The sequence below is a fragment of the Saccoglossus kowalevskii genome, chromosome 19 (genome assembly GCF_978046115.1).
Source record: "Saccoglossus kowalevskii chromosome 19, keSacKowa6.1, whole genome shotgun sequence".
Lineage (NCBI taxonomy): Eukaryota > Metazoa > Hemichordata > Enteropneusta > Harrimaniidae > Saccoglossus > Saccoglossus kowalevskii.
Window position 1 is genome coordinate 23,270,552 of NC_140659.1, and position 25,499 is coordinate 23,296,050.

The window sequence follows — 25,499 nt, forward strand, 5'->3', positions numbered from 1 at the left end:
ATCATAATAATTTTAACTACATTTCCGACATTATTATAGCCATTTCCCCCGTCTTTGTAAGACATTGTAAAGCATTAGACATCCAGACAATCTCGCCACATAATGGATATGTCTCGTGGACTCCGGGTGAAAATGACACATATCGCGAACCAAAGGATGACAATTATTTTCATAAATAATTTTAATGAAGCAGACAACAAAAAAATAACGGCAACATCTGTGACCGAGATTATAGTGACTGCGAGCCAATCCCATCACACAACAGAAACGCTGATTTTTTAATAGCAACCCTTTGATTATTTACAATATTTTACCATAAAACGTGTTACTTGATAATCCTATGTGCAACAGTTGGGACGTGTCATAGCCTCAGTCATCAGTGTCAACGAAATTGCAGTCGTGGCGGTTACTGGATTGCAAGTTTGAATACATGGTAAGCTTCGAGTGTTTTGTCACGAATATCATATACCTTATTATCATGTTTACATACAGTAATCTACCATCGTTGTTTTACGGATATCTGAGTGCGTCTCGTCCTATCAGTTCGCCGATTGCTGTCAAATAGTGACCATGTAAAGTAATCTCGTTTTAACATGTAAAACGTCAGCGTTGACAATTGCAATAGTTACTTATGTGACTATGTCACCCAAGGCGTGTCTTAGAAACACTCATATAACAACGAAATTAATTCAACATCATATGATTTGACTTGGTTTAATCTCTGTACCAAATCAAGCTTACGCGGGAGTACAGCACTACTGTACCGACCGTTCATTTTATTGGAAGAGTAAATCCGCCGTCCATAAAAAAAAAAACAATGTTCTACAATATAGGTCGAATATCCTGGTGGTGGCAGGTGTTTCATTCACGTAGGGTTACGTCAGACGAATCCAATCAAAAGTGCACAACTTGCGTTGCCATCATTTTTTTCAGATTTTTTAAAGATGCAATATATATTTAAATAATGTTGTTCAATACTCCATACTGTAGGTCAAATCGGACTATGATTTACCATAACTAAAAATGTTACGTTTGCATGACACACAACAGTATTTGTTAGATGAAAAATCAGGACCACTAATGCGCATGTGTAGTGAGTGTTAATATTGTACGTATCATGACATTCAGTGCACATGCGTATTAGAAAATCTTATTGTCTCACCCAACGAATACTCACATGTATGCACAAGAACAGCGTGTTCATTTCATGATAAATTATAGTCCAATGTATTCATCACCATACAGTATCAAACATCAATACTGAAAATTACCAGTTGTCGTCCATATTGCATCTTTAAAATTCATGTAACCAGGAGCCAAACTGATATTTGTGATACCAAAATATGCACTCATGGTGCCGCTATGTCTCTGTTATCAAACACACGTGCAGTTGACAAACGAGCATTATACAATAAGTTAATATTTGACATATGACAATATGTGTTCTTACCATTTGACACCACAGAGGTTAAAATTTGTTCGCAATCATCACTGTTGTTGCTTTGCTTTATTAATCCTGAACATACATATACATAGATAAATATAAAAATGACAAACGCGCTCAGCATGCGCATCTGTCTCCATGAACGATGAAGCTTTGGGTCCATAGCACTAGCTTTGGATTCATAGCACGATCTTTTGGGTTCATAGCACTAGCTTTGGATTCATAGCACGATCTTTTGGGTTCATAGCACTAGCTTTGGATTCATAGCACGATCTTTTGGGTTCATAGCACTAGCTTTGGGTTCATAGTACTAGGTTTAGGTCCATAGCACTAGCTTTGGGTTTATAGTACTAGCTGTTGGGTTTATAGTACTATCTTTTGGGTTTATAGTACTAGCTTTTGGGTTCAAAGCACTATCTTTTGGGTTCATAGCACTAGCTTTGGGTTCATAGTACTGGGTTTAGGTCCATAGCACTAGCTTTGGGTTCATAGCACGATCTTTTGGGTTCATAGCACGATCTTTTGGGTTCATAGCACTAGCTTTGGGTTCATAGTACTAGGTTTAGGTCCATTGCACTAGCTTTAGGTCAATAGCACTAGCATGGCTCACAGTACTAGCTTTGGGTTCATAGCACGATCTTTTGGGTTCATAGCACTAGCTTTGGGTTCATAGTACTAGCTTTGGGTCCATTGCACTAGTTTTGGGACCAATGCACTATATTTTAGGTCCATAGCACTAGCTGTGGGTTCATAGCACGATCTTTTGGGTTCATAGCACTAGCTTTGGGTTCATAGCACGATCTTTTGGGTTCATAGCACTAGCTTTGGGTTCATAGTACTAGGGTTAGGTCCATTGCACTAGCTTGGGTTCAAAGCACTATCTTTTGGGTTTATAGTCCTAGCTTTGGGTTCTTAGCACGATCTTTTGGGTTCATAGCACTAGCTTTAGGTCAATAGCACTAGCATGGTTCATAGTACTAGCATGGGTTCATAGCACGATCTTTTGGGTTCATAGCACTAGCTTTTGGTTCATAATACTAGCTTTGGGTCCATTGCACTAGTTTTGGGACCAATGCACTATATTTTGGGTTCATAGTACTAGCTTTGGGTTCATAGCAATAGCTTTGGGTTCATAATACTAGCTTTAGGCCCAAGGCACTAGCTTTGGGTTCATAGTACTAGCTTTGGGTTAATAACACTGGTTTTGGTTTCATAGTACTACTAGGTCTGTGTCCATAGCTCTAGCTTTAGGTCCATAGTACTAGCTTTGGGTTTATAGTAATATCTTTGGGTCCATGGCACTAATTTTGGGTTTATAGTACTAGCTTTGGGTTTATAGTAATATCTTTAGGTCCATAGTACTAGCTTTGGGTTTATGGTACTAGCTTTGGGTTTATAGTAATATCTTTGGGTCCATGGCACTAGCTTTGGGTTTATAGTAATATCTTTAGGTCCATAGCACTAGCTTTGGGTTTATAGTAATATCTTTAGGTCCATAGCAGTAACTTTGGGTTCATAGTACTACTAGGTCTGTGTCCATAGCTCTAGCTTTAGGTCCATAGTACTAGCTTTGGGTTTATAGCACTAGCTTTGGGTCCATGGCACTAGCTTTGGATTCATAGTAATATCTTTAGGTCCATAGTACTAGCTTTGGGTTTATAGTAATATCTTTTGGTCCATGGCACTAACTTTGGGTTCATAGTACTAATAGGTCTGTGTCCATAGCTCTAGCTTTGGGTCCATCATACTAGCTTTGGGTTTATAGTAATATCTTTGGGTCCATGGCACTAGCTTTTGGTTTATAGTAATATCTTTAGGTCCATAGCACTAACTTTGGGTCTATAGTACTACTAGGTCTGTGTCCATAGCTCTAGCTTTGGGTCCATCATACTAGCTTTGGGTTTATAGTAATATCTTTGGGTCCATGGCACTAGCTTTTGGTTTATAGTAATATCTTTTGGTCCATGGCACTAACTTTGGGTTCATAGTACTAACTTTTGGTTCATAGTACTACTAGGTCTGTGTCCATAGCTCTAGCTTTGGGTCCATAGTATTAGCTTTTGGTTTATAGTAATATCTTTAGGTCCATAGCACTAGCTTTGGGTTCATAGTACTAGCTTTGGGTTTATAGTAATATCTTTAGGTCCATAGCTCTAGCTTTGGGTTCATAGTACTAGCTTTGGGTTCATAGTACTATCTTTTGGGTTTATAGTACTAGCTTTTGGGTCCAAAGCGCTACCTTTGGGTTCATAATACTACTAGTTCTGGGTCCATAGCACTGGTTTGGGTTCATAGTATATTTTTGTACTAGCTTTGGGTTAATACTAGTAGCACTAGCTTTTTGAATTCATAGTACTATTAGCTCTTGGTTCATAGCACAGTGATCGCGGGCGGATTGCTTGTTAAAAAATATAACCAATTTGAGAAAACCCAGGGTCCACTCTGAAGCAGAATAACCACAAATCATACCCAGTCTCAATTAGGATGGGCATGTTGCCAGTTGAAATAAAACACATCGATGAACGCTACAAGCGAACATCCCCCGGCACACCAGTAAAGAGCTCACGCATCAGAGTACCCCGGCGGGGATGGGTATGTCCGTTGTATGGTGACACTTATACTATCGGGTATGTAAGTTTGCGACATACAGACAGTAAATCAAAATTCCACGAGTGTAGTGCGTGTCAGAAAACAATGGACTGTAACTGGCTGTAATAATTAACACGATTTCGATCCGTCACGGTGGCCGTAATCAGGTGATCTCGGTCAGATCATGGAAAATCGCTTACTATGCGCGGTCACGAAAGGGCCCGTAAAAATAAATACAAGATAAAGTGCAATTATGTCATATACACATCCAAGCTAATACATTAAATATTTGTATCGAATTAGATCTGTTTGCAAAAACAAGTAAGTTGTTTACTGCTGTTTCTCTATGTGCATATCAATTGACGTCACGGTATAGGTTTGATACAATCAGTTGGGTATACGACCTTTGACCTCTTAGCAAATACGACAGAACCACGTCCACTCATATGCTATCTTTAGCGGAGGGAGAGGTGGAAGATATCCTGCAATAGTAATGGATACTGTAGTGTTGCCGTAAATAACCCATGGTAAGATACATCCTTCATGTGATGCTCTTTTGTTTGTCGGTGTGGCGATGCTCTTTTGTTTGTCTATGTGAACCCCCGCAATTAGTTTCCATATCCGTTCATTTTTGCTAAAAATATTGGCGATGTTCGGAAGTGAGAATCTCATTTTCGCGTTGAAAGCATTTTCATTTGTGACTGCATTTGAAAAAGGATGACTTGAAGTTTAGGAATTGTCACGGTAGTCCGATGCAGCTCATTTGTTATAGCTGAGATTTGCTACACAACACGACCCCAGCAACGCACACACAGTTCTATTTATCATGACTGACTACGCAGTACATATAATATCCCCCCGTTTGACGTTAGTCTTGACCTCACAGTTGTACGAATTGACGTGGCTGCGATTTAATAAGGTGGGTTAACCTGGTCACATGGTTGTAAAATGAACAGTAATGACGGGTTGATATATTCACGTAGCTGTGAACAAAAACGACTGGTCATCATAACCACATAGGTGTGAGCAACCTGGTCACGTAACTGCAAAAAAACATAGTCGTTATAATCACGTAAGCATGGCGTGTTAACCTGGTCACATGGCTACAAACGAACATTAGCTCAAAGGCTGTTAACATAGTCCCATAGTTGTGAGCAAAAAACAATGACAGGTCGAACTGGCTGTAAACACAAATATTGACTGGTTAACCTGGTCACATGGCTGTAAACATAAAATAACCCAACACACATACCCTAAAATATACGTCACTTTGTTAATCAGACATGCCCCGACTTAAATCCTCTGTTACCAGCATTAGTTAGCCTGCTAGAGCCTGAGTACCCCGGTCCCCATTTCCAGAATACAGAATTACCTCGCAGGTCGTCAGATACTGAATAAATCAGTGATGCCTAGTTTACGTGCAACAAACAAACAAACGTATGGTAAATTATTAACGATGAGTTTGCACGTTGAAATCCTTCTGCTGTCATGTATTCGACCTGTTGATTATGGATCTGTTGACTAAGGCCAATGACACTACAGTTGAATGAGTTCATTTCAGCGGGCATAGTTGATTAACTACGCCTATTACGAATCAACAAGTTCAGGTTGGTGACGTCATATACTCATCCGCCCCATGAATTCATTGACATATTTGTACTATTACGTTACCTTCCAGTTTTACAAACAGTAGTCTGTATCGAGACATAGCTGTACCACTAAAAGAATAGTACATGCACCTCGGCATGGCCGTGCTACTACAAGTCAAGGTTCATCACTTGAATCAGTGTAGTAAATTTCGGGAATAATCTCGTCTGTATAGTATCGTACTGAACGCTGCATCCAAACCATTATCAGACTGGTAGCGAGTCCGTACTCGTTTAAATTGTACTCATTGCTAGGGGCATTTCATTTTGAATCGGAGGGCAGACTCTGTGTGAAAAAAAATAATGTGAAATGCACAGGTTTAATTGCTCTCCCAACTGTAAATAAAAAACTCCTATTCGGGAACAATAATGTTCTCCCAGAAAAACATCCCTGCCAGAGTAGTGTGAAAAAAGTGTGCAATAAATCAATTTCCTCCAACCCCTCTCCGAGATATTAAATGAGTCACTCCTTATTATGAGCATAACATTAATAGTTGGCGTGTGTACACATGCATTTGTACATTTTAATACAAACCATACATTGTACTAATTACAAATGTACCACGTGCTCGGACATCATTTGGCGATACTGAACATCAGACTCTCCCCGAGTAATGTAGTTGGACCAGTGACGCGATATTTGCCGATTAGAATACATACAACAAACCACAAATCGGTGAAATTCTGATTTATCCATCATCACGGTAAAAAGACTGCACAGCCTCGTATTTTATTTGACCCAAGGCAGAAAATATTTATTTTATATTTTCACCTTTGTACCTACATATTTACGTGTATTTATATTGTATTTACTTGGAGATTTACGGCAAGCGCATCGTTATGAACACTGTGAATCGAACGCGTTCACTTCGACAACGACGAATGAATTAATATATTTTTTACATACAACTTAAGGTAGAAGCCTACTCATAAATGAAAATACCCAGAATTTATTCATTTTAAATAAATTTTTCGAGAAATTGATGGTTGTATTTTAGTGGAAGTCGCCATTTTGGCAGTATCATAATGCTTTTACCATAGGTACCTATGGCAGAGATATTATGCAATATCTCAAAATCTAACCTGGTGATATATGCTGAAAAAAATCATATAGTGTTAAATGATGGAGTACTTTTTGTTGTTCCTAATTATTACAAAAATCGGGGTTTCAAAAAGTGTAATATCCATTTCTTATTTAACATTGTGTTCTAAGAAATTGTTCTAAAAATAGCGATTTTCAAGAAATATTAGGACAAGTTTCTCAGAACACTTAACTGTAACACATGAAATAATGCTATTTCATTATACCATAGGGACGTTAGCTTCGTGATTTTACACAATAAACCAATGAACACTGTCATGTAATTCATGACCAATTTTGTCAACAATTATGAGTAGGCTTAGACCTTAAACTACAAAATTGTGAATTAACTTCTGTTTGTCTGCACTAGACGTATGTACGTCAATAATCTGGTCGTAAAATGCAGATATTTGTATCAACTCAAGCCACGTCACTACAATACAATAACACACGCATTCATACGCATTGATACACACAAAGAAGAAAAACATTTTTGCACACATTACAAGTGTGGTCCATATATTTTCTTTACATGTTCTGAACAAACAAGTAGAATCTTATTCTAATCACTACTTGATATGGACATGTATTAATTAAGGATGGGTGCTTAAATGTTTGTTCGAAGACGCCCCTCCAAAATCAAACTGAAATCTTTTTTGTGTCAGCAAAATTTGCCTCTCAAAAAGCAGGAAATAGCGCTTCAGAGGGTCTGGATTTTAAAAATTGTAAGGGGAGCATGCTCCGGACCCCCTAGTAACTTCGGCACGAGTATGGTGACCAGATCTCGCCCCACATGCAAAATTTCGTGCCGCCCCTGACAGGAAAATAATGCAATTATAATTGTTTCGCTTCCACAGCATGAAGTCCAGCTCCATTACACACGACAAGGTACAGCAGAGTGAGGGATTTGACAGCGAGGAGAAGGGACAGCGCGAACTTATCAACGACAAGCATTTCGTAGAAGAGGCAACAATGACGTCATATAGAAAGGATGACGGCGCACTGTTACCAGGGGAAGCGGAACGGAAACTACAAGAAACTTCTTCCGGTAAAATCACATCGACCGTGGTACGAAATATTGCGATATGTTTCGCCTTTGTGGCTTTCGAGACCGGCAAACAAGTCGTGACCTACGGTACGAAAGAGTATAATAACGGCAAATATCCAATACCACTCTCAACTATAGTAGTACTAATAGAGATGGTTAAACTTCTTATTGTTGTTCTAATGTTTGGTTACCAAGGTGGACTGAAAACAATAAAGTTGTCATGGAGATTCGCTATTCCGTCTCTTCTGTACGGGATGAATAACAATATCTACCTGTACGCTCTTCACTTCACACCCCCGCCGATATGGAACGTTCTCATCCAGTCTCGCGTTATGATGACGGCGTTAGTTTACCGTATTATTTTCAAAAGGATGATTCCTACACTAAGATGGGTTGCGTTGTTTCTTCTTGTGTTTGGTATCGCTTTAGCCGAGTTTTCCGGCGCGTCATCTGGTGGCGAGATGGAAGGTTCACAGCTCACCGTTATACTGGGAGCTATCTGTCTCAGTGTGGTAAGCGCAGGCTTATCAACGGCAGCCTCAATATATACAGAGGTAAGGTTATCGCTGTATTAAAGCGTGGTAGTCGTCGCGCTGCGCTTGTGCGACATTTGTGTTAATAAACATTGATTTTCCCACAATCCAATGCGCTCTTCTAATGGAAATCACGAGTATGAGGTTTGACCTGGGCGCGACTTGCACTGATTACCGCCGGTGACTCCTTCGATACCCTCCAATCACCTAAAAATTACCTAATGAAAGCTTGGAATTGTCTCAGTTTGTACTCGCTGATCTTTGGCACCAGTCAAAGTCGCCATCTTTGTTTATATGAGACCCATATACTTCGCGCATGCGTGGCGCGACGACTACCGCGCTTTAATCTTTGCTCCATTTCTTCTTGTCCTATACTCGCGACATAATAACAACACAAAAAGTCGAACAATCTAAATGGTTGTAATATCCAGATGTTTCTCAAATTCAAAATCGTCGAAATGTCTTCAAACTCAGTCACAATATAATCCGATTATCGTGTAAATACACGCGTTTACACTTGTACACACATTTCGTATAATATTTGATTAGTAAGGCTTGCTTACTACATTTTTATGAAGTGTATTTTTGATATGCCTTGAAAAGTTTGGTTAATTGACACGTGCAATTTACAATAGAACATATACTGTCATATATTACAAACTATTTCAAATTGAACGCATATCGATGAATCACAGAGAGCGCCCTCCACAAGTTAATGATTATTCATATTATTACATGGCCGCCTGGTCGCCATTTAATTTTAACACACAATATCAGAGTACGCTCAAATCAAACTTTTAATAATACGTTGATTGTTTGAATTTAAACATGTATACGCCACTACCATGTACAACCACACACGACTGCATTTGACTACAACATTTATTATAATTCTTTCCAATACATGCATTAAATGTTGATTTGTATCTACAAAACATCCTCTAAAAAACCTTTTCCCATTCTACCGCATGTGGCACACTTTACTGAATACGCAAAATTGCAAAAAAAATAAAATAAATAATAAAAAAATGCACGAGGCGCAGTTTTCAAACTGGTGCATTCGATGGCGAAAGCAATACTGAGATCTTCATCGAATGTACCACCAACTTGAATATCTTCCGTTCACGTGATACTCTGCCCTACTACGCCATAATCTTGCAGGCTGGTTCGTAGTTCAGGAGTACTAGGTCGAAATATTTATGCGATTGTGTCGTTTTTCAAGACCGAACAGAAATAATACGCTTAACCGGATATTCACTTGTGGTGTCCTAGCAAATTGGTTTGTTTGCTTGAACTATGACGTACACAGACACAGACAGACAGACAGACAGACAGACAGACAGACAGACAGACAGACAGACAGACAGACAGACAGACAGACAGAACACACGAACTATGCCGCGAACCTAACAATACATATTCTATTTAATTACAGTACCTGTTTAAAACTGATAGAAGACCATTCTTTGAGCAGCAGATTCAACTGTATTTATTTGGAGTGCTAATAACCGGCGTATGGGCCACGTATATAACGAAAGGAAACCCATTTGTCGTGGAAGGGAACTTGTCCGTTACACTACTGTGGTTGTTGATTCTAACCATCTTTCTCGGTGGCGCGGGAGGCCTCCTTGTCGCTGCTATTATTAAGAACATTGATAATATTGCCAAAATTTATGCATCCACTATCGCTATCCTGGTCACAGGTGTGGTGTGTTGGATTCTTTTCCCTGAAAACTTCCAGATGACCGTCACTTTTGTACTGGCGATATGCATGATTCTAGCCTCGTCCGTACTGTACGAAAGAGCCAAACCCAAAGAACCAGACGAGACATCAAACAAAAATGGATCTAAACCTACTGTTTTATCAAAGGAAAACGTCTCACTAAACAGTGCACCCGAACACAAAATATAGCGCGTATACGTAGTACCTATTATCGCATTATTATGCAAAGTGTACTTGAATTAAAGCAGAGGGGTCGTCGCCTGCGTATGCTATTGACTGGTTCCCGCCTCAAATGTCATGGCGTACCAAGCCACAAAAGACCGGTAACTCGTAACGAATCCGGCATTCTGATTGGACCATCACTTTCTCATTGCCACTTCTACTTCCCTAGTTCATCTGACGTCAGCGCTTACGCTCGTGGCCCTAAAGCAGGGGTTTCGAAAATTGGGCGAATAAAACACTGTTTCTTTTGTTATAAATTTGCACAGAAACAGCGAGAAATGCCAGAAACATCTCAAATATGTAAGTCTAAACAGACAGAATGTATGAGCATGGCTTTATTGCAAAACGGAACTTGGGAATGTTTTCAAATTACGTCACTCAATCACGTGCCTTTGGGCTGGAATCCTGGCCCAGTGGAACAATATGGCGATTACTAATTACCTGCTTCCTACGCCGGGAACCTGAGCGGAATGCGACGATAACAACGCACGCTAAAAACGCAAAGGCTCAAGGGTAGACGCATGTTTGTAAATCCACGACACGCCATGGTCGTCTGTCGCATGCGCAGGCGACAGCTCCCCGCTTTAAGTAAAAGTGACCGTAGTATTCTGATTGTACTTGGTAAATGGTTTTCAATCCCATCTTCTTTCAATGTGTTATTACCATGCAGGAACCAATGGTTTAAGAAAAGAAAACTGTAAAAAAGTGTGGCCCCTCACTGGCTTGGTGACGCAAAGCAGCCACATAATGTAATCATTGGCTGCGTAGGGAAAATAGCATAGCCGTTTAAACCACGTAGTTTAAAAGGCGGTAGTCGTCGCGTCGCGCATGTGCGACATTTGTGTTTATAAACATTGATTTTCCCACAATCCAGTGCGCTTTTCTAATAAAGTAACATGTACGAGTTTTGTCCTGGGCGCCACTTGCACTAATTACCGCCAGCGACTCCTTCGATACGTTCCAATCACCAACAAATACCAAATTAAAGCTTGATAACCTCTCAGTTTATACTCGTTGGTGTGCGCAACAATCAAAATCGCCATCTTTGTTTATATGAGACCCATATCTCGCGCATGCGTGGTGCGACGACCACCGCCCTTTAAACTACAGTTTTGTGAAACATTTCCAAACTATTTCCATTGGTTGCTGTACCCTTTGGTGGATATTCATTCTTCGGACAATTATATTTACCCGAAATTCAACTTGCGTTCACGGTGTAGATAATGGAATATAACTTTAACTGTAGATAACCCGATGCAACTAGACTAAGTGCTGAAGCATTCATACGTTACATGTGATGTAGCTCGGGCACTCTCGCAGTGACAGGAGTCAGTCATCAGTGACTGGAACCCGCAACGCCCTCAACGATAAAGAAAATTAACTATATTATAAAATTACATTAACTGTCCTCTGCAAAAAAAAAAAAAAAAAAAAAAATAACAAAATTGAATTATTTCAAAAAAACGAAATTCAATGAACGGAAAACAAAGAGGTCTCTACTTAAGTATATTGCGTCACGTGTGTGTTTGAAACGTTTTCCCCCCAATTTTGACACATAGTTTCATTCACTAAAATAAAATATTTTAAGTTTTTTTTACAAGGTTTAAAATGATTTATTTTGAAGTAAGTATCTATGCGTCGTGTACATTTCACGGAGGTACAATAAAGATGTTTGTAATTTAACACTGCTGAGTGCTGTATTATCAAAATTGTGTCAATGCGACCATTGTGTGTGCGAGGGCGGTGTGTGTGTGTGTGTGTGTGTGTGTGTGTGCGGGGGGGGGGGGGCTAATACTAGTATTCCCTCTCACTTTTTATGCAAATGTTAAAATGTTATAACACCGATCTATGTATCTGACTGGAAGGAAGTTGTGAGCAATTTTCAACATAGATGTGGGAATCAACCGCCTTGAATACACCAGGCTTCATGGAGGCGTGAATTAGTTTTTTATACGTCATTCACAGAGCATTTATTCCAAAAGATCCACGCGCTTCATTGAAATACAGAACAGATGACCATGCCTCATCAACGAATGGCGATTAATCTAGAAGTTTTCAACCATATTTGAATTTTACAAACATTTATGAATATTTTATATAAAAAAGCCGGTGAAAAGGCCAGTAATAAAATAAATTAGCAGGCGTCAGATGCTTGCTGCGCGTCACAACTTTATTGTTGTTTGTTGTCAAAAGACACCATGTGATGGCGTGCATCTATTTTATGGCTACTTTAAATACATATTTAAATAATTATTGCTAAAGATCTTCGCCTTTCATTGAAATCCAAAAATGATGCTTTCATTGGAAGTGGAAAGCAATTGGTATGGCTCATGGGTCTTTGCAGATTTTTTTTTCAATCATTGACTGAATGATTTACACCATTCGACGCAAAAGATAGATTCCATCAAACAGTGATTCGTTCACTGAAATCAATTTAAAAGAATGGTAATACAAGTAGTACCACTATAGTTTGGAAGAGGACGTTAAATTGAGAAAGCAAGCTAGTTTCAAAGGCGATGCAAAAGGGTAACTGGCCGCGGAGGAGCGCTATATTTATTCATTCGCTAAGCCATGTGATTGGTCAGGTTGTTTTCAATCGCCGTTTTAAATTTATAAAGATGTCTTATGAAACAAATCATGAAATCCGATGTACTTTTATTTTAAAACTAAAAAAAAAAAAAATTCAGTTGTACACACTCTGATATTCGACTGTCGCAAGACCAGCAACAAAATATTGATTGTTCAAAATTGAGACGTGAATGTAATAGCAGTCATTCTGAATGGCACTGTGGTGTTACTTTTACATATACATAGCATTAGCCATCGCGCCGTGCCGTCTTTTTAAAACCAGCATGCAAATTTCATATAACAAATGTCGCTCATTAATAATCATTACATCGCAAGCTGTTGTGACAACGTTGCCTGTAAATTGTTTTATTAACAGGACCACAACACATTTAATAACAAAAGCAGCAACACAAGACCCTTATTTTATTTTTGGGTACGAATCGTTCTACAATCCTCGACTGATTACTGCCGTTGGTGGCGTGGTTGAAGGTCCAGTCAAGTCGATGCTTGAAGAACGGGTGCGAACGACGGTCACATGACGTATATCGATGAATGTAATGTCATTCAACTCGACTACAGTGTTTGGTTGTGTAGTTGTTAGTCGTCTAGAACTTAATACCACGTCACTAAAGAGTGCAACTTGTAGAAGATAGCCAACACGTATTACCTTGAACCTTGAACGTGGCATCCACAATGGCCGTGTTCAAAGTGACGTGGATGAAAGACCTCTGCAAGAAAGATACACGAAGTTTTATTTTATCTGTTATCGTCAACTTTCAAGTTAGTCCACCAAGGAATACGATTCGAGTCGTCTGACGTCATCGTCCTATCCCCGTAATAGATATATCTACATATCTCTCCAAAAGAGGTGTTAAGTTGTTTGATATAATCTGGCGTAAAAACTACATCCGGGTATGCTGCCTGGAAATTTCGTATCCATACATGAAACGTAAAATGATGGGCTGGCCATGGGAATTTGCCAAAAAACAGCGTTCTCCAGTGGTTTGAGTTGGGTTTCATCATACTTTCATTTTCAATGTGTACAAGGTGTCGGTGTTTCCAGGCCAATTTATTCTGATTAAAGACAGAATTACACGAGTAACAGAAGGAGTTGTACTCTCTGTAGCTATCAAGAAATAGTTTCAGAAACGTGGAATTTGAAGAAGTGAGTATGACTCCATTATTGAGAGTATACCTGCTCGGTCGACCTACAACGTAGTCATATTTTCGTAACGAGTCGAGCGGGGCTACGACAAATATATCAGTGTCGAAATAAACGCCCCCGACGGATGAGAGAATATCCAGCCTGGCGACGTCAGCCCAGTGCTCTCGAATATTTCGGTTTAGTTTACGACCAAATATTTCAGTGGGCGGATCTCGTTGTACAACCTCAAGTACGGGGACAAGTCTTGCTTCGTCCCACCATTGCCCCATTGGTTCACAGTCGGTGTAGAATACAATCCGGTCTGGTTTCATTACCTTGTAAATGCTCACAATACTCAATAAATGTATAAAATTAAACTGGTGACAAGAGAACCATATCAAATGTGCTACGTTCGGTACTACGTAATAATCGTGTGGTTCCAAGGTGCCTTCAAACGCAGTCTCAGGTAGGAGAAACCCCAGAGGGCCTTCGGAGATATTCACTTTTAAATACAGGAACGACCCAGCTGTATTGAGGACGTATAGAGCGATACAAGACGCCGTGACCAGTGTGCAAATACCGACTTTCTTCCAATTCAACAACCACATAAATATGCCGAAACCTGATGATTTCATAGCGCCACAGCAAATCGATGATATGAATAAGCAGTGCCTCAAGTTATCAATGTTTAGCACACAGAGGTTAAAGTGGATGTTTGCGCAAGTCAATAATTAACAGGTGTCATACGACGTCAACATACAGTGCATGCTGGGAACAGACAATACATTTACGACAACGCAGCAGCCCATTTTATTCGAGTTCAAGCTACTCAAAGGTCATTAACTATTTGTTTTTCAGGAAACACTTCCGCGGCGAGCAATTTTTACTCTTTCTGTGTTAACATTTATGTAGCAAAAACTAAAACAATTCTTCTTGTACCACAAAATAAAGATGTCAGACACTTTTTGTGACTGCTGTGGAATTCAACGGAAACATATTGAACACTGCCAGATTTCACAGCGTTGGTATATGTTTTGTCCCAAAACGCCATGAGCCAACAGCACCACCAACGTTCGATTTAAGAAAACATCAACACGCACTCCCTCGAAACCAAAGAAAAAAACCTTAAAAATATATATTTTAAGGTCTATGACCAAACTAACTAATACGAATAGCCTCTTACAAATATATAAAAGAAAGCAAAAACCAAAGAAAACAACTTAAAATTATATATTAACTTGAAGTGGAAAGTAAAATGTTTACTCAACTGGAAAATAATTTTCATCAAAAATAATAACACATTTGTGCACATAATAATTGAAGAAAACAAACAAAAATAAAAACATTATTCATCAAAAACAAAATCGACAGTCTGTGATAATCATCATTCACGATAATTCTGACACAACTGGCACGTACACCTATCAGAGACTGACTATCCAGGTTTAGTCTCAGAGGGTACAGTATACTAAATAAACAAAAACAATTTTCTCATTTCATAAACAGAATCTTGTCAGACAACTCCGCATCACTATTAGGACTTCCCTACGTCGCAGCACCATTGGGAAGTCCCAACGTCAACCCACCGTGACCGCCGCAGTAGCACCAATGGAACGCGGCCCGACGTCAACCAGCCTTCTGTCGCAACAATAGTGTGCCCCTACGACATTTAATATTTAACTACACTCTCTCCTGTTAGAACTTGTCTTAACCCAGTAAATAGTCTGGCGAGACACCACCAGAAACTAGTTTTTGATAAGAATATGTTGTTTCTCGTCACTATACTATACTACTCACTGAATCAAAAGAGGGCGCTCTTGTTGCGACGTCTCTTGATGTGCATGATCACGGGAGTTTCTATCCGGTGGTCATAATTGCATTCCTGTGTTCCTACAACTGTGAAGGTTTACATTTAGACAAAGTACAGACGTTCTAACAATTTCGCTACAATGGCCCGCGTACGTTGTTTCTTTGACATCTCCATCGACGGTAAGCCGACAGGCAGGATTGTATTTGAGGTAAGTACCCAATTATAAATATACAGTAGTTTTCCCGACTACTAGGTCAGTGTGTTCGATTGCAAATGTCGCCATTCTTAACGGTCAGATACCGTACTAAATAACTTACACGTAGACACTTTCATCTCTAGCCTCGGCAATACTGAACCCCGTTCTACTGAATAATTTCTCGGCAACAGTGCGAGGATTGTTTACGCCTGATTTAATTTCACCAAGTTACGAACATGCAATGTACGTGTGCAAGTAAAATACATTGATGTCAAGTTTGAAACTATTCTTAGCGATAAAAACTATGCGTGTTTCTGGAAACCGTGAAAGTAAAGCTTTTTCTTAAGTTAATCAAAGGAGACACAGAGTACAATTTACATAAGTAAAAAAACCAAAATGGTTACAGGTTAAAGACGTTATTAAATATGCATATTTGTTCAAGTTATAAAGTGAAGAAATTGTGACATGGTTCATCTAACGCATGCGCACTGGTCATTTGAAACATTCCCTGATGCTGGCACTTTGTATTTAATACAAGTGAAGTGAACTGAGATGACATTTAATATTGCTGTCACGCAGATGCATTCTACAAATCCACATGCATTACATTAGTTGCAGACGCATGATTGTTTCCACAGCTTGAGAAAGTCATTTTCCGTTCACTGCGAGATCCCGCGGAATGCGTGAGAAGCGCGGACCGAACGTCTGCGGCAGAAATCGAATGATTTGAATTTGAATTGTTGCAAATGCGGAATTTCAAAGAGGGACATGATATTAAGATGCATTTACTTCGTCAAAATTGACCACCATCAAAAGAGTTTGAGCGTGGGAATACTTTCGCATTTGTCGAATCTCACGCGATAATATGACGCAACTATGAAACTATGACAATGTTTGCCCTGTTTTTACATTCGATCACGCATATGCGGTATCTCGCAGTGAACAGGAGATGGTCGGGTTAGACATGCTCACTATCCTAACCCATCATCCGCTCGCCGTAACTTTCATAGTGATTTCGACGTTTTTCAATTCACAATTAATTGCAGATAACGTGCAACTGTCGGTGAATGTTTTAAAGTTTACATCCACAAATAACAATTACTAAAGTAAAAGTAATAGTTTCATTGATACTTGATTGTAAAATTAAAGCTTTAATTTGGGGCAGGCAACACTTTTATTTCAAACTGGCAAAAGTAACGATTATAAAGCAGTTCTAATATAAACATCAACAAGTACAACAAAAACAATATAATACTGTAAAAAGAATAATAAGAACAAGCGAATAAAAAAAGACGAATTGACATCATTTCAAACAATTTAGTTTTTTTAGCTCAAATGTGAATTCAACTTTTCAATAACAGTGTATTAGCGCATGCGCCTGAGATCGCAGTACATACCGTGTTACTGATACATGCATGCTACCCCGCTGTTTTGACGAGTTCATGAACTGTTTTAATAAGTGTACAGGCGTATCTCTGCAATATGTGCACTCCACAGATACAGTAGTATGTCACGTGACATTTTACATTCCAAGCATTTCAAAAGTTACATAAAACATTTACTTCGTGTTAGAGTACTGACCTTAATGATGCCGCGCCAGAGTACCGACCATACTAAAGTATTATCTGTCTCATAAACCATACACTAATTAGAGCGCGTAGCAAGATAAATCAGTAAGTCTTCATTCATCAGATTTACCATATCGCGTGAGCTGTAATGAACGTCATCTGGTGCAAACATGGAACGAATCCGTGAAATGGGGACGCGTGCGTAATTCGCAAAGCGTTGTCAGATTTGTATTCGCTAGATAAAGCGGTGATTTTTTATTTACGCTTTATTTTTACTCAAAGACGCAATATTCTAAGAAAGCATTAGTTCCGTATACAATGTTTTCGCTTTTCTAGAGTCTTTGTTTAATTGTTACCGATGCATATGTATTTATTGCGATACAGCAATCAGAAATACTCATCTATATTACATGGCTATATATCATCGTGTCACGTGGGTAGGGCATTTACATGATGTATACTCTGAAATCAAGAGCGCTTTTAGCGTTATAAATTCGAGTTTCCCCAGAAAGCATCTCTGACAACATGACATAGGACACCCGGAAGTTATCAGTGAACGACGTATCAAGAAAATAACATAGCGTATCAATTCAACGCAATTAATGAACGCATAGAGGTGTTTACACCCTTATTGTACGTAGTGGCCACGGGTTGCATATAAAACGCATTTTAAATGCCGAGTATGTTTAAGAGTCGGTGGCCCCTCTGCGTTCAGTCGCTTAATTAAGATCGGGATTTAATCCGTAAACAGAAACTGCCTACACAGCTTATTAGTTTCCAGTAAAACTAATACATACTATTTAAGTGAGGAGTGGATGTCAATAATTTAGTGATTAAAGTATATGTGTGTATGATTGAATATAAGGGAAAGAGAACAGAAAGAACGTCACCTGCAATGACACACAAAGAATGATGACACCACCTGCACTGAAACACAAAGAATGATGACATCACCTGCACTAAAACACAAAGAATGATGACATCACCTGCACTAAAACACAAAGAATGGTGACATCACCTACACTGAAACACAAAGAATGATGACATCACCTGCACTAAAACACAAAGAATGGTGACATCACCTACACTAAAACACAAAGAATGGTGACATCGCCTGCACTAAAACACAAATAATGGTGACATCACCTACACTAAAACACAAAGAATGATGACATCACCTGCACTAAAACACAAAGAATGGTGACATCACCTGCACTAAAACACAAAGAATGGTGACATCACCTGCACTTATACACATAGAATGATGACCTCACCTGCATTAAAACACAAAGAATGGTGACATCACCTACACTAAAACACAAAGAATGATGACATTACCTGCACCAAAACACAAAGAATAATGACATCACCTGCACTAAAACACAAATAATGACTACACCACCTGCACTGAAACACAAAGGATGGTGACATCACCTGCACTGAAACACAAAGGATGGTGACATCACCTACACTGAAACACAAAGTATTATGACATAACTTTCACTGAAACACAACGAATGTTCACCTCACTTGCACTGAAACACAGATATTGATGACATCACTTGCACTGAAACACAAAGAACGATGACATATTTCCATATATAATTTGTATTATAGACTATATACATGTATGCATTTTTAGAGGAGTATTCATTACAATACACACATACATGTTGATGTAACACATTCATAATATCCAACCAGCGCAACACTGATATAATATCTACAATTTTGTCTTGCTATTTCATGAAAAGCTTCATATGGCGTCTTCAACGCATAGAACACCGATTGCATAATCTTATCTTTTAAATCTTTGCTATTATCGATATCAGTACATGCGATTCTTATAACAGCTGGATCTGTTCATCGATTACCATACGAGTCACTCACAGAACATTTACCCAGTTGTAATTTAAACAATATAGCCCACCCTTTTTCGGTAACTGTTATTTAGGAAGAAGGAGAACTGAATTCTGAATTTCAAAGTCGCAAATTGCCTGCGCGGGAGGGGGGTGGGGCTAAATTCTGAATTTTAAAGTAGTCTCTCCAGGGACGGAGTGCTGAATAGTTACCGGGAATTCAAGTTTCAGAGGGGGACATTCACAGAGGGGGCGGAGGAATACTGAACTGTGAATTGCACAGTGCAACAAGAGGGTAGGGAAGCTGAATTATCAATATGAATATTTCAAAATGGTAGATTCAGTGGTTCATGAAATAATTCTATATTGTGCGCTGCTTGCATATGTGAACATCGTGAAATTAACCGAATGTTGTCTCTTTTCCAGTTGCGTCCCGATATTGTACCCAAAACCGTAGGTAAGTTATATAAGACAGTTATTGTCTTCGTTTTATTTAATAATTTATCTTCACAAAACAGCCCCACGTTTTTAACAGATTTAAGTGCATTGGACCACGGGAAATAGTCGTCTATTCACCTTTCTTACAAATCGCGCCCTCTAGTGCCGAAAAATTGCGGTGACGGAAATGGATGAAAGTCGTTCAAAGCGTCTATTTTAACAACTAAACTCAGTTGTCGATTTAAACGATATACACGTCATTTTGACGTTATACAAAATGTCTGCGTCACTGGAGGGCACATGTACAATTTTAAGGAAAAGTATATTTTTGTCAAAATCCGTATTATTTCTTATAACGTAACTATTTAATTATTATCATGTTCTGACATCTTTTAGAAAATTTCAGATCATTGTGTGTTGGTTGGCAAGGTTACTGCTACAAAGGGAGTGTATTTCATCGTATCATCCCAGAATTCATGTGTCAGGGTGGTGATATTACAAGGGGCAATGGTACTGGCGGCAGGAGCATTTATGGTCTGGAGTTCAAGGATGAAAACTTTATTTTGAAACACGAAGGACCAGGTATATAGTTAACATATTTCAAATATTCTCACTCACTCATTCGTGCATGGTCAATTAATCGTGGCGCAGCGGGCTTTGGATTTATTGTTAATAGAGTAATACACAAGTGTTTTATATGTCACGGGGGGCTCATATCCAACACGTAGCGTTAATATTTCAACAATAATCGCGTCCTTACAGAGACGCTGACACCACATAGTAGCTAAATCACTCCTTTGTTTGTAGGAGAGAGTACGTAATATGACAAATTCCGTGCATTCATTGAAAATTTACGGTGGCTTGTTAGGGCCATTCACTGTTTTTCGAATTTCTCACATTTTCACATGTATTTTTCGGCTTTATTTCGAATTTCCGACAATTTCACTTTAATTTACACCTCGGTGGAAATATTTAACACGCAACCGTAAAAAATTAGATATAAGACAACTAATAAATGTAATGCTAAATTTGAACAAAATTTATTTATGTTCAGATCTTGTTGGCAGGGTATGGACCAACACTATTCCTGGACTTATTACACGTGTTACTGCAATAAGTGTATACCTAGCTATACTCTGGAGGGGCGCGTAGTGCCAACACGTATTTTTTTTCGCGGTAACGTAACCATGCTTTATAAAGGTTGCTAAACAAATCGAATTTTAAATCAAACAAAAATGAATCACACCGTTATGTTGCGGTAGTATATATATTGTTTCTCTAGTTCACACTAATAAATGCTCAAAATGCTCGGATTATCACCAAAATTGACCATCCTGTTTTTCACAAATATGATATTACGTAATAACAAACTGTATTCAGCGCTTTATCAATTTTTAATGGCTAAGGACCCATCGAGACTGATTACACCACTTCTCTGCCAGTTCAGTCGGATAAACTTATATTTTTTCATGTTCGTTTTCATTTGAGGTATACTAACTGTCATATTTTTCGCATTACCTGTGTTAATGATGTAATGTGGTAGTTAGATGATTGATTATGATTATGACGTCATACTTAGCTCATGTTTTTTATTAATAGGAACTTTGTCGATGGCAAATTCCGGACCAAACACTAACAATTCGCAGTTTTTCATTTGCACGGAGAAAACCGACTGGTAAGTACGCATGCGCAGAGTAAATAACACAATACACAACCTATTTCACGATTTATACACGCGTGCTATCAGGAGGAATAAAACGCTGCAATTTTGTTTGGATTTTCATTCAACCATTGAATGCGTGGGTCTCCTATGAATTGACTGATTTCGTCCGACATGTATACAATTCTCGTGTCGTGAAACGAATTGCCTTACAGCGAGGATGACAACAGACTGTCGTCACCGAATTAAGCGTTTTTCGGTATCTCTGAGACCTCTATGAATAACGAATAGACTCGGTGGCTAGCTTTGAAACTGGTCATTGAATTATGAATTATCAGTGAGATTAAGTTATTCCCATGATTCAGATTTAAAGTTGACAGGTCAGTGATGTATGAATACATATCCATGGATAACATAAACCAATCTTTGTCCCTAGGCATTATATAGTGACACCAAAGAGCATACATTCAAAGCTCACCCAACTTTATCACACTGAGCTTCTCTAAAACGTATCCACACTTATCTGAAACGTCTCGATGCCGAATAACGGGGATGTGCCTATTTTGGGTCAACCTGATTACATACATATTATTATTACATGGTTGAATTTACATATATAATTTAGGAAACAACCATTTTAAAATCAGGGGGTGGCTGAAAGACCAGTGCACTTTTTTCGCGGCGTCTTGTTTGTTCATTTTTATTTTTCTTGAATATACCAACTTTTTTCCCGTAATACCTGGTGTATAATTTTGAAATCTCTTCGTGTCTAGATTTTAGTGTTTTAACCTCAGACTATTATACTAGTCCGAGTAGTTTGAGTTTTAATAAATCTTTCAGCCACCCCCTGATTTCCAATGTACGGTCCCTTATGTCACAAATGGACTGGGGTCAAAATATTTACTAATAACATAAAAGCAGTATTGGTCATGCATTGGATATGTATTTATACTTTGGAACTATTAGCCAGTTTTATAATAACATTAGCAAACGAGATGTACTATGACAATACAACAATCTTCTCAGGCAGACCAACAAATCACAGGAATTATTTCATGCTTAATCTTACCACGTACATTCCGTTTTTTTTTTCTAAATGATTTTAGAAACTAGTCTTTTATATTCCTCTTGTTCTTAAAAGTTGTATGAAAAACAATTTTCGAAGCCTTTGAAATGTTGAGTAATATTTGTACTTTAATAGATGTAGCAAGATATCCACCCTGTCAATAACCTAACATTACCGAGCAGTTCCGTGGCTTCGGTTTTGATTGAGTATTCAACATCTTAGTCTGTTGTCAAGCATGCGAATTGCATGTTTCCCGTATGGCAAATAGATCCCTTTCCTTTGAATTTATACGACGACTATTTTACCTGCGTTACCACTGTGTGCAAGCAAACTTGGAACATCGAACATTACGTACCTCTTTAGTTTAGTTGTATTTAGCGTACCGGAAGCAGAATTCGAATAGCTATGCATGACGGGAATAAGTCGATGCACGGCAATATATCAGCTTTCGTTCAATTAAATTTTTGGCTAAGGTACACTTAATAGAGCTTTCAACCAAATTTTGCTGACAGACATGATGATCTGTCTTTCGTTGCGCAGTTGTTCGATTCGTCATTTGAAATATTCTCAGTGCTGACATCCGCCATGCAACCGTCACTGTGAAAACAAAGGCCGAAACCTCTCAGAAAACGGTATTTTGGGATGGTTGTTGAGACTCCTCTAAACAGTGTAACAAGAGCACCCCTGCATGTCCAACATATATAAATTTCAAGTTGGTTGTTCAGGATTACTTCAAAGTAATTTTGTGCTGTTTCCATGACTTTAGCTGTTTTCACCGGCTCTTCGACCGGCTGGCGTCCATAGTCCATAGACATACATGGTACAGTGGTGCGCGTATTAGCAACGTGGAACTATATATGGGATCCCGCGTTATGCGTGAAATCGAACGTGAAAACAACACAAAGGTCATAGCATCGTGGTTGCGTCAAAGCATAACGTGAGATTTAGACTAGCCAAGCTGTGGAGATTTTTTTTCAGTTAAAATTGGAAAAATAGTTTTGCGAAAGGTCGAGTGAACGCAAAACCACCACTGAGTGATTTCGCGGTTACAGGGGATTTCGCGTTAACACCTCCATTTCGTTTTTTTTTTATTTAATTTTAAATTCAAAAAGAAATAAATCGCCCAGACTGTGCCAGTCTACGTGAGATTCGACAAACGCGAAAGTGTTTTGGGGGTATTACGGGGGTCATTCGTAGACAAGACACCAAAGGAGTCTATAAATTATGTTTCAAAATAAGCACGAGTCCCCTTTTTGACATTTCCAATGGTTAACGGCACTTGGCGTCTCGCATACCCCGTATATAAATGATACAAGTGAACCCTGTGGTATGTTCATGCATTATTAGGCAAGAATTATTATTTATACCCAATAATGTACATTTGCTGATAGTCAATTTTAACGAAGTATGGGTATCTCAACACCATGTTCCCCTCTGAATGATCGACATTTCTCGTTGAGCTAAAAACAAGAAATTCAATTTCGAAAAATCTAATCATTCAATTTTCGGTGAAGACATTTCACGCGCGCATTTTACGCAATTCGGGAGGTCTCGTCAATAGAGGACGCGATATACAGTGCATTGCATATGTGCCAAAAGCGTGTTAATTCATAGTGATACAAAATCATACGCATCTATTACAGGTTGGACGATGCCCATGTTGTATTTGGAAAAGTAGTCGAAGGCATGGACGTGGTCAGGAAAATGGAAGCGAAGGGTACCGATGAGGGCGACATAACATCAGTTGTCAAAATAGAAAATAGCGGCGAATTGAAATGAACAACCAGATTTTCATGTTTGCTGTTGTGCATTGAATTAGTTTAATATAGTATTGATGCCACATTTTTCTTTATCGACATGTTTTTATTATTTTAGGATAACGTCTCTTCTCACTGTCGTATGATAACCTCTCAATGTCATGTTATGTCATGTCATCTCATCTCATGTCATCTCATCTCATTGCATCTCATTGCATCCTATTCCATTCCATCGCATCTAATCTCACTCTAGCCAAGACAATTAGCCTATTTTCATAAAATTACCAAGATGGGAAACATCACATAACTGGAATATATGCAACATTCATAAAGTATAAACTACCTACTGAAGTGCAGTCTTTCATAAATTTCTTTCACTTGAATCACTAATTCAAACATTTAAAAAAAACTTCAACATTTCCCCGTGGAACCAGAAGTAGCAAAACATTGTTTTTGTAAAACATCAATTGGTGCAGTTTTGGGGTACAATTACTTAATCGAAAACACATTAGTCTGCGTCATCGGTGATAAATACAAACAAATTACCGTTCAGTGCGTGGTACATGACTCTCTCGATTGATTAAAACTGCCCCGAATACTTAAGTCATATAGTTTCTATATCGATAATAAATAATCAAGTTATATGCTAAAGAATAAAAGGCCGTTGTATGACTATATATCTAAATTATTCAGATCTGTTTGTCTGAGACTACTCCATTTGAACCCAGGACGCGTGTATAGCGAACATTTTGGAATTAATGTAAGAGAGTCAAAACAAGTAATGTTTCGGGGTTGTAAATGACATTTTTAATATAAAATGTCCCAGGTGCCTTCAATTGTTTCTGAATGTGATACCAAAACGATATAATGAAATTGTGTTTATATTTATGTTGTTTTCATTTTTTTTATGAAAAGTTAATGAACTCTAATGTAGTCTACTATACAGAATCAATATGTGAATTAAAATAAAACTGGGCTGGTCTAGTAATATAACTGCCTAAAACTGCTGGATTCGTTCCTCTCTTCCTCCTCCTCGCGTGTATTGTTGCTGACCAACCAAGAAACTCGAGGAACCTTAAACTCGTATATTACGCAAATGTTTTGAATTGACATGCCATCGCAGGGTTGAAAATTATATTAAAATTCA

The 25,499-nt window shown here is 38.5% G+C and overlaps 3 protein-coding genes across 3 annotated transcripts; 2 read left to right on the plus strand and 1 right to left on the minus strand.

Annotated features, from left to right (window-relative positions):
* The first annotated feature begins 333 nt into the window (after positions 1 to 333).
* LOC100377072 (putative UDP-sugar transporter protein SLC35A4) lies at positions 334 to 11,969 on the plus strand. The gene is made up of 3 exons (XM_085493636.1): positions 334 to 433; positions 7,618 to 8,362; positions 9,777 to 11,969. The coding sequence occupies exons 2-3, from the start codon at positions 7,619 to 7,621 to the stop codon at positions 10,251 to 10,253; spliced, it is 1,221 nt and encodes a 406-aa protein (XP_085349762.1). The 5' UTR covers positions 334 to 433; position 7,618; the 3' UTR covers positions 10,254 to 11,969.
* Positions 11,970 to 13,610: 1,641 nt separating this feature from the next.
* Positions 13,611 to 14,633, minus strand: LOC144349045 (uncharacterized). The gene has a single exon (XM_078007859.1). The coding sequence runs from the start codon at positions 14,631 to 14,633 to the stop codon at positions 13,611 to 13,613; it is 1,023 nt and encodes a 340-aa protein (XP_077863985.1).
* Positions 14,634 to 15,838: 1,205 nt separating this feature from the next.
* LOC100376769 (peptidyl-prolyl cis-trans isomerase-like) lies at positions 15,839 to 24,437 on the plus strand. The gene is made up of 5 exons (XM_002733106.4): positions 15,839 to 16,016; positions 19,858 to 19,888; positions 20,266 to 20,451; positions 21,469 to 21,544; positions 24,239 to 24,437. The coding sequence occupies exons 1-5, from the start codon at positions 15,948 to 15,950 to the stop codon at positions 24,372 to 24,374; spliced, it is 498 nt and encodes a 165-aa protein (XP_002733152.1). The 5' UTR covers positions 15,839 to 15,947; the 3' UTR covers positions 24,375 to 24,437.
* The last annotated feature ends 1,062 nt before the right edge of the window (positions 24,438 to 25,499 follow it).